Consider the following 15,000-nt stretch of genomic DNA (forward strand, 5'->3'; position numbering starts at 1 on the left):
CACTTGAGGTCTAAGATGGATCTGAAAGTGCCCTCTTTTTTGGGAACCACAAATAGATTTGAGTAAAACCCCTGTCCTTGTTCTGATTTTGGAACTATTAATTACTCCCATGGTAACAAGGTCTTTTACACAGCGTAAGAACGCCTCTCTTTTTATCTGGTCTGCAGATAATCTTGAAAGATGAAACCTCCCTCTTGGGAGAAAATCCTTGAAATCCAACTGATAACCATGGGTCACTATTTCTAGTGCCCAGGGGTCCTGAACATATCTTGCCCAAGCCTGGGCAAAGAAAGAAAGTCTGCCCCCTACTAGTTCCGGTCCCGGATCGGGGGCCACCCCTTCATGCTGTCTTAGTAGCAGCAGCAGGCTTCTTAGATTGTTTACCTTTATTCCAATTTTGGTTGGGTCTCCAGACTGACTTAGATTGGGTAAAATTCCCTTCCTGCTTTGTGGAGGAAGAGGAAGTAGAAGGTCCTCCCTTAAAATTCCGAAAGGAATGAAAATTATTCTGTTTACCCCTCATCTTAACAGACTTAAGGCCTTTACCTCCTGTAATGTCAGAAATGATTTCCTTCAATTCTGGCCCGAAAAGGGTCTTACCCTTAAAGGGAATAGCTAAAAGCTTATGTTTTGATGACACATCAGCAGACCAAGATTTGAGCCACAACGCTCTACGTGCTAAAATAGCAAATCCTGCATTTTTCGCCGCTAATTTAGCAATTTCAAAAACGGCATCTGTAATAAAAGAATTAGCTAACTTGAGAGCCTTAATTCTATCAAAAATGTCATCTAACGGAGTCTCAACCTTCAGGGACTCTTCCAGAGCTTCAAACCAAAAAGCTGCTGCAGTAGTTACTGGAACAATGCAAGCAGTAGGTTGTAAAAGAAAACCCTGATTAATAAACAATTTCTTTAGGAGACCTAGTTTTTTATCCACAGGATCTTTGAAAGCACAACTGTCCTCAATGGGTATAGTTGTACGCTTAGCCAGGGTAGATATAGCTCCCTCCACCTTAGGGACCGTTTGCCACAAGTCCCGAATGGTGTCCGATATGGGAAACATTTTCTTAAAAGTAGAAGGGGGAGAAAATGGTATACCTGGTCTATCCCATTCCTTCTTAATAAATTCCGAAATTCTTTTAGGAACTGGAAAAACATCAGTATAAAGTAGGCACTTCTAGATATTTGTCCATCTTACACAATTTCTCTGGTGGTATTATAATAGGATCACAATCAAACCGAAGTTTGAGTAGGCCCAAACACAACCGCATGGAAATCGGTTTATCATACAGCTAAGTGGAACACAAAACACACCCCAAACACATCCCAGCAAGTCATGCTGGATATATAATAAAAAATAGCTCAATCGTTTAACTGCTTATCGATTTAAAGTCCTTATGCCTCTCCCAGAGTGTCATATCATGCCCTTATGTCAGAAATATAAAATAATAAGGGACTCCATTAACACCCTTCTGTGAAACTGTTCTACTGCTTACCCCATTCCCATATAGGGAAATAAATGCCAGCCAGTTCTGATATATCAAGTCTCTTCAGAAATAAAAGGCTGCATAAACCTTAATGCTGCTTGTAGCATGAAACCGGTCTCCACACTGAAGATCTCTTGTGTTACCTTCAGAAGTCTTGTGGGAACCAGTGTGGATCTTAGTTACAACTGCTAAGATAATCAACCTCAGGGCAGAAATCTTCTTCCATAACCCCCTGAGGAAAATAGTACTCACCGGTACCATTTAAAATAAAAAACTTCTTGATTGAAGAAAATAAAACTAGCACCTCACTTTACCATGTCTTCCTAGTATAACACAGGCAAAGAGAATGACTGGGGGTGGAGGGGAGGGGCTATATATACAGCTCTGCTGTGGTGCTCTTTGCCACTTCCTGTTAGCAGGAGGATAATATCCCACAAGGATGAAATCCGTGGACTCGTCATTTCTTTGTAAAAGAAAAAGAAAGACTGAGTAATCTTACTCAGGCTTTCAAGTTAGGGCAGCAACAACTATTTGGGAGGCACAGTGAGGATCATACCCCACAAGTTCCCAATTGCTTAAAAGCCACCACTGCTCTACTGAAGAGACTGACATGGGCTACGGCTAAACCCCAGGAAAGAGCAGAACAAACTTGCTCTGCTTTAAAATAATAAACTCTTGATTGAAGAATCTTCTTTTCAAACACCTAAACTTTACCACCTCCTTGCTTTTAACGTAGACAAAGAGAATGACTGGGGGTTGTAGGAAGGGAAGTGATATTTAACAGCTTTGCTGTGGTGCTCTTTGCCTCCTCCTGCTGGCCAGGAGTGATATTCCCAACAGTAATTAATGATGATCTGTGGACTCATCGTGTCATTAGAAAGAAAATGTATTAGGTTTTATATATTGGTGTGTGTGTTATAACTCACTGTGTCAAGCCCACCCCAGATACTCTCACTCACCTCTGTGAATTATCTTCAAGTTTTCTTTTAAGTGGTTTAACGCTTTCACAGTCTGAAACACAAAACGTCCCATTTCAGGTTATTCTACATTTGCCGCCTCACAACGCCGTACCCCAGCAGCAACAACAAGGATTTAATGCGGCAACTAAATAGGAATGAGCAGCCATTTTATTACCACCCAGGGCTGTAGCATATAAAGTCAGTTAGCTACTAGTTATGTAGATCCCTCCGTGACAAACAAAATAAATATACAGCTACTAATTAGCAATGTGCAGCCATATTATTACCCAGGGCTGTAGCATATCAAGTCCATTAGCTAGTTATGTAAATCCCACTGTGATAAACACAATATAAATATGCAGCTACTAATTAGCAATGAGCAGCCATATTATTATTACCAAGGGCTGTAGCATATAAAGTCCGTTAGCTACTAGTTATGTAGATCCCTCTGTGACAAACAATATAAATATACAGCTACTAATTAGCAATGAGCAGCCATATTATTACCCAGGGCTGTAGCATATAAAGTTCGTTAGCTACTAGTTATGTAAATCCCTCTGTGACAAACAATATAAATATACAGCTACTAATTAGCAATGAGCAGTCATATTATTATTACCCAGGGCTGTAGCATATAAAGTCCGTTAGCTACTAGTTATGTAAATCCCTCTGTGACAAACACAATATAAATATACAGCTACTAATTAGCAATGAGCAGCCATATTATTATTACCCAGGCCTGTAGCATATAAAATCTGTTAGCTACTAGTTATGTAAATCCCTCTGTGACAAACACAATATAAATATACAGCTAATAATTAGCAATGAGCAGCCATATTATTACCCAGGGCTGTAGCATATAAAGTCTGTTAGCTACTAGTTATGTAAATCCCTCTGTGACAAACACAATATAAATATACAGCTACTAATTAGCAATGAGCAGCCATATTATTATTACCCAGGGCTGTAGCATATAAAGTTTGTTAGCTACTAGTTATGTAGATCCCTCTGTGACAAACACAATATAAATAAATATACAGCTACTAATTAGCATGAGCAGCCATATTATTATTACCCAGGGCTGTAGCATATAAAGTTTGTTAGCTACTAGTTATGTAGATCCCTCTGTGACAAACAATATAAATATACAGCTATTAATTAGCAATGAGCAGCCATATTATTATTACCCAGGGCTGTAGCATATAAAAGGAAATTTATGCTTACCTGATAAATGTATTTATTTTACGATATGACGAGTCCACGGATTTCATCCTTACTTATGGGATATAGCCTCCTGGTCAGCAGGAGGCGGCAAAGAGCTCCACAGCAGAGCCACATATATAGCTCCTCCCTTCCCTCCTACTCTAGTCATTTGACCGAAGTTAGGAAGAGAAAGGAAAAGCTAAGGAGCAGAGGTGACTGAAGTTTAATAAAAATAAAAACCTGTCCTAGAAATCAACAGGGTGGGCCGTGGACTCTTCATATCGTAAAAGAAATACATTTATCAGGTAAGCATAAATTTCCTTTTCTTTTACAAGATATGAAGAGTCCACATATTTCATCCTTACTTATGGGATACAATACCAAAGCTATAGGACACGGATGAAAGGGAGGGACAAGACAGGAACCTAAACGGAAGGCACCACTGCTTGAAGAACCTTTCTACCAAAAACAGCCTCAGATGAAGCAAAGTATCAAATTTGGAAAATTTGGAAAAAGTATGCAGAGACGACCAAGTTGCGGCCTTGCAAATCTGTTCAACAGAAGCATCATTTTTAAATGCCCATGAGGAAGCCACAGCTCTAGTAGAATGAGCCGTAATTCGTTCTGGAGGCTGCCGTCCAGCAGTCTCATATGCAACACGGATGATACTCTTCAGCCAAAAAGAAAGAGGTAGCCGTAGCCTTCTGACCCCTCCGTTTTCCAGCAAAAACAACAAAAATTAAGATGTCTGACGAAAATCCTTAGTCGCCTGTAAGTAGAACTTCAAGGCACGGACTACATCCAGATTATGTAACAGACGCTCCTTCTTAGAAGAAGGGTTAGGACACAAAGAATGAACAACAATTCCTGATTAATATTCTTGTTAGAAATAACCTTAGGAAGAAAACCAGGTTTGGTACGTAACACCACCATGGAAAATAAGATAAGGAGAATCACATTGTAAAGCCGAAAGCTCAGAAACTCTGCGAGCAGAAGAAATAGCAACCAAAAATAAAACTTTCCAAGATAAAAACTTAATATCTATGGAATGCATGGGTTCTAACGGACCCCCTTGAAGAACGTTAAGAACTAAATTCGAACTCCAAGGAGGAGCAATTGGTCTAAACACAGGCCGGATTCTAGTCAGGGCCTGACAAAAAGATTGAACATCTGGAACATTTGCCAGACGCTTGTGTAACAAAATGGACAAAGCAGAAATCTGTCCCTTTAAGGAACTTGCTGACAACCCTTTCTCCAATCCTTCTTGGAGAAAGGATAAAATCCTGGGAATCCAAACCCTACTCCATGAGTAGCCCTTGGATTCGCACCAATAAAGATATTTACGCCATATCTTATGGTAAATCTTTCTAGTAATAGGCTTGCATGCCTGAATCAAGGTATCAATGACCGCATCAGAGAACCCCCGCTTAGATAAAATCAAGCCGTCAATCTCCAAGCAGTCAGCTGCAGAGAAATTAGATTCGGATGATGGAAGGATCCCTGAATGAGAAGGTCCTGCCTCAATGGAAGCTTCCACAGCGGTAGAGAGGACATATCCACCAGTTTGGCATACCAAGTCCTGCAAGGCCACACAGGAGCGATTAGAATCACCAAAGCCCTCTCCTGTTTGATCCATGCAATCACCAGGGGAAGGAGAGCAAACGGTGGAAACACATAAGCTAGGTTGAACGACCAAGGCATCTATCAGTTCGCCTGAGGATCCCTGGACCTGGATCCGTATCTCGGGAGCTTGGCATTCTGACGAGACGCCATCAGATCCAATTCCGGTCTGCCCCACCTGAGAATCAGGGTGGCAAAGACCTCCGGATGGAGTTCCCATTCCCCCGGATGAAACGTCTGTCTGCTCAAAAAATCTGCCTCCCAGTTGTCCACTCCTGGGATGTAGATTGCTGACAGATAACAAGAGTGAGCCTCCGCCCACCGAATTATCTTGGATACTTCTGTCATCGCTAAGAAACTCCTTGTTCCTCCCTGATGATTGATGTAAGCCACAGTCATGATGTTGTCCGAATGAAATCGGATGAATTTTGCCGAAGCCAACTGAGGCCAAGCTTGAAGCGCATTGAATATTGCTCTCAACTCCAGAATATTGATGGGAAGTAGAGACTCCGACCGAGCCTTCAGGGAATTCCAGACTGCACCCCATCCTAGTAGACTGGCGACCGTTGTCACTATCACCCATGAAGGTCTGCGGAAGCACGTCCCTTGGGACAGATGATCCAGCGACAACCACCAAAGAAGAAAGTCTCTCGTCTCCTGATCCAGATCTATCTGAGGAGACAAATCTGCATAATCTCCATTCCACTGTCTGAGCATGCTCAGTTGTAGAGGTCTGAGATGAAAACGAGCAAACGGAATGATGTCCATTGCCGCCACCATCAATCCAATTACCTCCATGCACTGAGCCACTGATAGTCGAGGATTGGACTGAAGGGTTCGGCATGTATATTTAGAATCTTTAACTTTCTGACTTCCGTCAAGAAGATTTTCATGGATACGGAATCCCAGGAAAGGAACCCTTGTCTGTGGAATTAGTGAACTCTTTTCTAGGTTCACCTTCAACCCATGAGTCCTTAGAAAGGACAGAACCATGTCGGTATGAGACTTTGTCAGTTGGAAAGAGGACGCCTGGATCAGAATATCGTCCAGATAAGGTGCCACTGCAATGCCCCGCAGTCTGAGAACCGCTAGCAAAGACCCTAGAACCTTCGTGAAGATCCTGGGTGCCGTGGCCAACCCGAAGGGAAGAGCCACGAACTGAAAATGTTTGTCCAGGAAGGCAAACCTTAGAAACTTGTAATGATCTCTGTAGATAGGAATGTGAAGATATGCATCTTTAAGTCCATGGTAGTCATATATTGACCCTCCTGGATCAATGGAAGAATTGTCCGAATCGTCTCCATCTTGAAGGATGGGACTCTGAGAAACTTGTTAAGACTCTTGAGATCTAAAATGGGTCTGAACGTTCCCTCTTTTTTGGGAACCACGAAAAAAAAATTGAGTAAAACCCCGCCCCAGTTCCTGTATTGGGACGGGACGAATTACTCCCATAGTGGAGAGGTCTTTTACAAAACGTAAGAACGCCTCTCTTTTTATCTGGTCTACAGACAATAATGAAAGAAGAAACCTTCCCCTTGGAAGGGAATTTTTGAACTCCAATTGGTACCCCTGGGACACGATTTCTAGTGTCCAGGGATCCTGTACATCTCTTATCCAAGCCTGGACAAAGAGAGAAAGTCTGCCCCCTACTAGATCCGGTCCTGGATCAGGGGCCGCCCCTTCATGCTGTCTTGGGGGCAGCAGCGGGCTTCGTGGGTTGTTTACCCTTGTTCCAAGCCTGGTTTGGTCTCCAGGTGGGCTTGGATTGTGCAAAGTTTCCTTCCTGCTTAGTGGAAGAGGAAGAAGGGAATCCCTTGAAATTTCAAAAGGAACGAAAATTACTTTGTCTTCTTTGTTTTGCTGACTTATCCTGAGGGATGGGGTGGCCCTTACCTCCTGTAATGTCAGAAATGATCTCCTTCAATTCAGGCCCGAAAAGGGTTTTTCCCTTGAAAGGAATTGCCAAAAGTTTAGACTTAGAAGACACATCTGCAGACCAAGATTTTAACCATAAGGCTCTACGCGCTAAAATGGCAAAACCTGCATTCTTAATGCCAATTTGGCGATCTGAAAGGCGGCATCTGTAACAAAAGAATTAGCCAGCTTAAGGGCCTTAATTCTATTCATTATTTCCTCTAAAGAAGTCTCAGTCTTCAGAGACTCTTCTAAGGTGTCAAACCAAAATGCAGCCGCAGTTGTAACTGGTACCATGCAAGCCGTCGGTTGTAAGAGAAACCCTTGATGAACAAATAGCTTTTTTATAAGACCCTCCAACTTTTTATCCATAGGGTCTTTGAAAGCACAACTATCCTCAATAGGGATAGTCGTACGCTTAGCCAGGGTAGATATAGCTCCCTCCACCTTAGGAACCGCTTGTCAAGAGTCCTGTACAGTGTCAGCTATAGGGTACATTTTCTTAAACATAGGTGAAGGGGAGAACGGGATACCCGGTCTTTCCCATTCCCGAGTAACAATTTCCGACATTCTCTTAGGAACCGGAAAAGTATCAGAATAAGAAGGATCTTCCAGATATCTGTCCATCTTACACAATTTCTCTGGAGGTACCATAATAGAGTCACAGTCGTCCAGAGTCACCAAGACCTCCCGAAGTAACAGGCGGAGGTGTTCCAGCTTAAATCTAAAGGACATGACGTCTGAATCTGTCTGGGGCAACGCATTTCCTGAGTCAGACAGTTCCCCCTCAGACAGTCTCCCTACCCCCCAATTCAGAGGTCTGGGAGGGTACATCAGAGATAGCCATCAAAGCATCAGAAGTCGCAGGGGACCCATGGGTTTCTGACCTGCTACGTTTGCCTTGCAACACAGGCAACTTAGACAAAACCTCTGTGAGAGTGGATGACATAACTGCAGCCATATCCTGCAGAGTAAATGACGCAGACGCCGTTGAAGAGCAAGGCGTTACTTGCGTGGGCGTTAAAGGCTGTGACGCTTGGGGAACAAGATGCGGCATACCCTCACCTTCATCAGGCCGAGGACCATCCATAGACATGTCTTTATTAAAAAATATTCTCTCTTTACATTGTAAGGCTCTCTCAATACATGAGGGACATAGTGTAACAGGGGGTTCCACAATGGCATCTAAACACATAGCACATGTAGTGTGTTCCAGATCCTCCATGTTGTACAAAAAATAAAGGCCAGCCTGGTCGCAACTCTGTTAATTAAAACCTGTGTACTGTGTCTTTAAATATAAACTAACTCAGGTTGTCACAAAATGATCTACAAAAAACAGATGTGAAATAAGTATTCTGTCCCTCTTACTATGTAACCCGATAACGGAATTAATGCCCTAGAACAGACACCTCGCCGCAGCTCTGCTGCGGCTCCTACCTCACCACGGACCAGCTGCCAGCAAAACACACGGTGATCCTAAGCACACTTGTAATTACAGACACAAGCAAACTTAGGAGCCGTAGTGAAACACAGCCGTCGAAACTCCAACAGATAGCTGCGCAGCTGAAACGCGCAAGGATTAGGCTCCGCCCTTCGTGGGCGTATTAAAACAACCCACGGGAAAAAAAACAAAGTGCCGCCATACACCGGAGTCCGACAAGAGAAAATTGTAATTCTCCCTCCGACTCCGGTGTTACGTCCCTGCATCAGCCCGTTTAAATGTAAACTCCTAACATTATCGAGTCCTGCATAATAAACAACCGCCCATATTATACACAGCCATCATGTGTTTGCAACCGTTCCCAGAGCTTCTGACTTAGTCTTAGTATATGTCAGAGAGAATAGGGAGTGCTAAATGTGTCTATGTCCCATTACACAAATGAAACCCACACCTGCAAGAAGGGAAAGCCCTTAGCCCGAGCCCCTTCACAGATAGAGGAATAGCACAGTCAAGTCTGAGATAAGCTGTAATAGCCCCAGAGAGGAAAACTGCACTTACCTCCATGCTGAGGAACAGCATGATGATCCCCCAGTGTCAAGAGGTCCACTGTTCCTCCTGAGGTCCTGAAAGGATAGCAAAGTCTTAGTTAACATTCTCTAAGACCCGAAAAGAAAACAGCACAAGCAAGGGAGGCGCAGTAAAATTAAAAACTCGACCAGTTCCCACAGCCTAAAAGGCTATCACTCCAGATGCTGCTCTATAGAAAAAATAGTACACACTGGCACCATTTAAAATAAAAAAACTCTTAATTGAAGAATTCTAAAACTAACACCTCACTTTACCTCTTCCTATCACTAACACAGGCAAAGATAATGACTGGGGTGGGAGGGAAGGGAGGAGCTATATATGCGGCTCTGCTGTGGAGCTCTTTGCCTCCTGCTGACCAGGAGGCGATATCCCATAAGTAAGGATGAAATCCGTGGACTCACATCTTGTAAAAGAAAGTATGTTAGCTAGTTATGTAAATCCCTCTGTGACAAACACAATATAAATATACAGCTACTAATTAGCAATGAGCAGCCATATTATTATTACCCAGGACTGTAGCATATCAAGTCCGTTAGCTACTAGTTATGTAGATCCCTCTGTGACAAACACAATATAAATATACAGCTACTAATTAGCAATGAGCAGCCATATTATTATTACGCATCTCACTATTGGCTGCAATGGCTAATACTAACTTACACAGCACCTGAGCAGATATCGAGTTAGTCTAGAGAGAGGGATAGTCCCTTGGGATATTACACTTTAATCAACACAGTGTAGTCCATATATATCCAAATCCACCATAGCTGTACTTGCAAAGATCCCTATCTCGCTAATTGCCACCAAGGTTTACACTGACTCGTACAGCACCTAAGCCAAAACTAAGAGTGTAGAGATAGGGTTAATCCCAAAGTACATTGACTAATTTTTCAACAAGTAACATTATGTACACCCTTTATTTCCTCCTATCAAAAGTCTGCCCCATCTCCAAGTATGTGAAATATACAAGTTTATGATTATTTTTTAATATTTTTTAATTTTTACTTTTTTTTCCTTAGCACTTTCCCTTTCTTCCACGTTTCTGTTTTGTGATATTTGGTTCCCTACTTATCCCCTTCCCCTAGAGTCTTTAGTACAAGCTCCTAGACTCTAGTCAACTAATGTAGAGTCCCTTATGTACCTTATGTGCTTTATTATAATTTAGTTATAATTCAGTTCTGTTAATTTAACTCAATGTTTTTAGGGTTCACAATGACTATAAAAAAATTCTATTCACGAACAGAAATTTTAGATTTTATAGGGTTTCTAGCATAGTTTTGTAGTGGTTTTTAAAGAATATTATAATTAAATAAATGTATTGACTTAGGAATGTTGATAAAAATAGAAATAATAAACCTTTTTGCACACACATCCCCTTCCAACAACACTGTTCACTATTTAGGTTACATTCATCACTTATCCCCCCCATTCTGAATGAAGAATACTTTGCCAATAGCTTTGCAGGTTTACCCCAAAAAAGTATGATCCCTCTATTCCCTTCTCCTATACTTATAACAACAAGTTTACCACTGATTGTATGTCACTATTTTTTGTATGTGTGCACTTACACGTTTTTATTTATCACACTCACTCAAGCATCTAAGAGATTAGCACCGCCCATCCTTTTGTACTATTGGCTATTGTTCCCTATTTAACCTCACCATAGGTAACACTAATTGATCTCTGATGAAGCGCATGTGAGCATGCGCGAAACGCGTCAGATCGAACACCCCTTGCACACCTGTGTTAGTGCTACCCACCTTGTGTATTGAATAAACCACTCGTCATTTAAGTTCCTGGTTCCTCGTTTCTTTTTTCAAGTTAAAGTAACAAAGTGTGTGTTAAGTTATGTGCATAAGCACCAACATATGAGCAAGCAGAGGGCAGTGCCGCCCTGATTTTTTTCCCCTAAAGTAGAGCCCTTGGCCAATCAGAATGCGCTGTTGAAAACGCCATGTGGTCTGCCATGGCCAATCACTAATCGATACAGTGTAAATAAGACACACGCTGTCTTGGAAATGGGAGTGTGTCAGGCATTCGGACTGCCCTCTGCTTGCTCATATGTTGGTGCTTATGCACATAGCTTAACACACACTTTGTTACTTTAATTGTTGAAAAAAGGAAATTTATGCTTACCTGATAAATTAATTTCTTCTACGATACGACGAGTCCACGGATTTCATTCTTACTTGTGGGATATTATCCTCCTGCTAACAGGAAGTGGCAAAGAGCACCACAGCAGAGCTGTATATATAGCTCCTCCCTTCCCTCCACCCCCAGTCATTCGACCGAAGGTTTTAGGAAGAGAAAGGAAAAGCTAAAAGGTGCAGAGGTGACTGAAGCTGTAAATAAAAAATATAATCTGTCTTAAAATGACAGGGAAGGCCGTGGACTCGTCGTATCGTAGAAGAAATCAATTTATCAGGCAAGCATAAATTTCCTTTTCTTCTACAAGATACGACGAGTCCACGGATTTCATCCTTACTTGTGGGATACAATACCAAAGCTACAGGACACGGATGAAAGGGAGGGACAAGACAGGAACCTAAACGGAAGGCACCACTGCTTGAAGAACTTTTCTCCCAAAAACAGCCTCAGAAGAAGCAAAAAGTATAAAATTTGGAAAATTTGGAAAAAGTATGAAGGGACGACCAAGTCGCAGCCTTACAAATCTGTTCAACAGAAGCATCGTTTTTAAAGGCCCATGTGGAAGCCACAACCCTAGTAGAATGAGCCGTAATTCTTTCAGGAAGCTGCTGTCCAGCAGTCTCATATGCCAGGCGGATGATACTCCTCAGCCAAAAAGAAAGAGAGGTAGCCATAGCTTTCTAATCCCTACGCTTTCCAGAATAAACAATTAATAAAGAAGATGATTGACGGAAATCCTTAGTCGTCTGCAAGTAAAACTTCAAGGCACGGACCACGTCCAAGTTATGTAACAGATGCTCCTTCTTAGAAGGATTAGGACACAAGGAAGGAACAACAATTTCCTGATTAATATTCTTATTAGAAACAACCTTAGGAAGAAATCCAGGTTTGGTACGTAAAACTACCTTATCAGAATGAAATATAAGATAAGGCGAATCACATTGTAACGCTGAAAGCTCAGAAACTCTTCAAACAGAAGAAATAGCAACTAAAAACAGAACTTTCCAAGATAACAATTTAATATCTATGGAATGCATGGGTTCAAACGGAACCCCTTGAAGAACTTGAAGAACTAAATTCAAACTCCACGGAGGAGTAATTGGTCTAAATACAGGCTTAATTCTAGTTAGAGTCTGACAAAAAGACTGAACATCTGGCACGTCAGCCAAACGTTTGTGGAGCAAAATAGACAAAGCAGAAATTTGTCCCTTTAAGGAACTTGCTGATAACCCTTTCTCCAATGCTTCTTGGAGAAAAGACAGAATCCTGGGAATCCTAACTTTACTCCATGAGTAACCCTTGGATTCAAACCAATAAAGATATTTACGCCATATCTTATCATAGATTTTTCTAGTGACAGGCTTTCGAGCCTGTATCAAAGTATCAATGACCGAATCAGAGAATCCTCGCTTAGATAAAATCAAGCGTTCAATCTCCAAGCAGTCAGCTGCAGAGAATGTAGATTTGGATGCAGGAAAGGACAGTGAATGAGCAGGTCCTGTCTCAAAGGAAGTTTCCACAGTGGCAGAGAGGACATGTCCACTAGATCCGCATACCAAGTCCTGCGTGGCCACGCAGGCGCTATCAGATTACTGAAACTCTCTCCTGCTTGATCCGAGCAATCACACGTGAAAGAAGAGGAAACGGTGGAAACACATTAGCTAGGCTGAACGACCAAGGTACTGCCAAGGCATCTATCAGTTCGGCCTAAGGATCCCTCGACTTGGATCCGTAACGTGGAAGCCTGGCATTCTGACGAGATGCCATCAGGTCCAATTCCGGTCTTCCCCATTGGTGAGTCAATGAGGCAAACAACTCCAGATGGAGTTTCCACTCCCCCGGATGAAAAGTCTGACGACTTAGAAAATCCGCTTCCCAGTTCTCTACTCCTGGGATGTAGATTGCTGACAGATAGCAAAAGTGGGCCTCCACCCATCGGATTATCTTTGATACTTCTATCATCGCTAAGGAACTCCTTGTTCCCCCTGATGATTGATATATGCCACCGTCGTGACATTGTCCGACTGAAATCTGATGAATTTGTCCGAAGCCAACTGAGGCCATGCCTGAAGCGCATTGAATATTGCTCTCAGTTCCAGAATGTTGATTGGAAGTAGAGACTCCACCTGAGTCCAAACACCCTGAGCCTTCAGGGAATTCCAGACTGTACCCCAGCCCAGTAGGCTGGCGTCCGTTGTCACTATCACCCTCAAGGGTCTGCGGAAACAAGTCCCCTGGGACAGATGATCCGGCGACAACCACCAAAGAAGAGTCTCTCTGGTCTCTTGATCCAGATTTATCTGAGGAGATAAATTTGCATAGTCCCCATTCCACTGTCTGAGCATACACAGCTGCAGCGGTCTGAGATGAAAGTGAGCAAACGGAATGATGTCCATTGCCGCTACCATTAATCCAATAAACCTCCATACACTGAGCGCCAAGGAATGGACTGAAGTGCTCGGCAAGTATTTAGGATCTTTGATTTTCTGACCTCCGTCAGAAATATTTTCTTGTCTACCAAGTCTATCAGAGTTCCCAAGAAGGGATCCCTTGTTTGTGGAACTAGTGAACTTTTTTCTATGTTCACCTTCCAGCCGTGAGTTCTCAGAAAAGACAACACTGTGTCCGTGTGAGATTTTGTCAGTTGATAAGTTGACGCCTGGATCAGAATATCGTCCAGATAAGGCGCCACTGCTATGTCCCGCGGTCTGAGAACTGCCAGAAGGGACCCTAGAACCTTTGTGAAGATCCTGGGTGCTGTGGCCAACCCGAAGGGAAGAGCCACAAACTGATAATGTTTGTCCAGAAAGGCAAACCTTAGGAACTGATGATGATCCTTGTGGATAGGAATATGAAGGTATGCATCCTTCAAGTCCACAGTAGTCATATATTGACCTTCCTGGATCATAGGTAATATTGTTCGTATAGTCTCCATCTTGAATGATGGAACTCTGAGAAACTTGTTTACACACTTGAGATCTAAAATGGGTCTGAAAGTTCCCTCTTTTTTTGGGAGCCACGAAAATATTTGAGTAAAACCCCTGCCCCTGTTCCAGTTTAGGAACGGGGCAAATTACTCCCATGGTAGAGAGATCTTTTACACAGCGTAAGAACGCCTCTCTTTTTATCTGGTCTACAGATAATCGTGAAAGATAAAACCTCCCTCTTGAGAGAAAATCCTTGAATTCCAGTTGATACCCGTGGGTCACAATTTCCAGTGCCCAGGGATCCTGAACATCTCTTGCCCAAGCCTGAGCAAAGAAAGAAAGTCTGCCCCCTACTAGATTCGGTCCCGGATTGAGAATCATCCTTAGGCACACTTTCTTGACCTAAAATATGCTTTTTACAATGTAAGGCCCTTTCAGTACAAGAGGTACACAATGTAAGAGGGGGTTCCATAATGGCTTATAAACACAAAGAACAATGAGATTCCTCAATGTCAGACATGTTGAACAGACTAGTAATAACCACAATAGTCGTTAAACACTTTATTTATTGCTTTAAACAATTTTTTGAGAAACGTGTACTGTGCCTTTATGAAATAAAAAAGCGCACACATTTTTCAAAACTGCTTTAAAACGTTAATTTACTCTTTAAAATTAACTATACCTAATTAAAGGCTCCAAAAATTATTGCACCC

General features: G+C 42.3%; 1 protein-coding gene across 2 annotated transcripts in view; it reads right to left on the reverse strand.

The window, feature by feature from the left end:
• The window catches only part of MAP2K4 (mitogen-activated protein kinase kinase 4), a 1,109,040-nt gene that overhangs the window by 325,127 nt on the left and 768,913 nt on the right, over nucleotides 1–15,000 (reverse strand). For both annotated transcript variants that reach the window (XM_053710735.1, XM_053710724.1), the window contains exon 10: nucleotides 2,447–2,498. In XM_053710735.1, the coding sequence (XP_053566710.1) occupies nucleotides 2,447–2,498 (52 nt within the window). The remainder of the gene's footprint in view (nucleotides 1–2,446; nucleotides 2,499–15,000) is intronic.

The sequence above is a fragment of the Bombina bombina genome, chromosome 1 (genome assembly GCF_027579735.1).
Source record: "Bombina bombina isolate aBomBom1 chromosome 1, aBomBom1.pri, whole genome shotgun sequence".
NCBI lineage: Eukaryota > Metazoa > Chordata > Amphibia > Anura > Bombinatoridae > Bombina > Bombina bombina.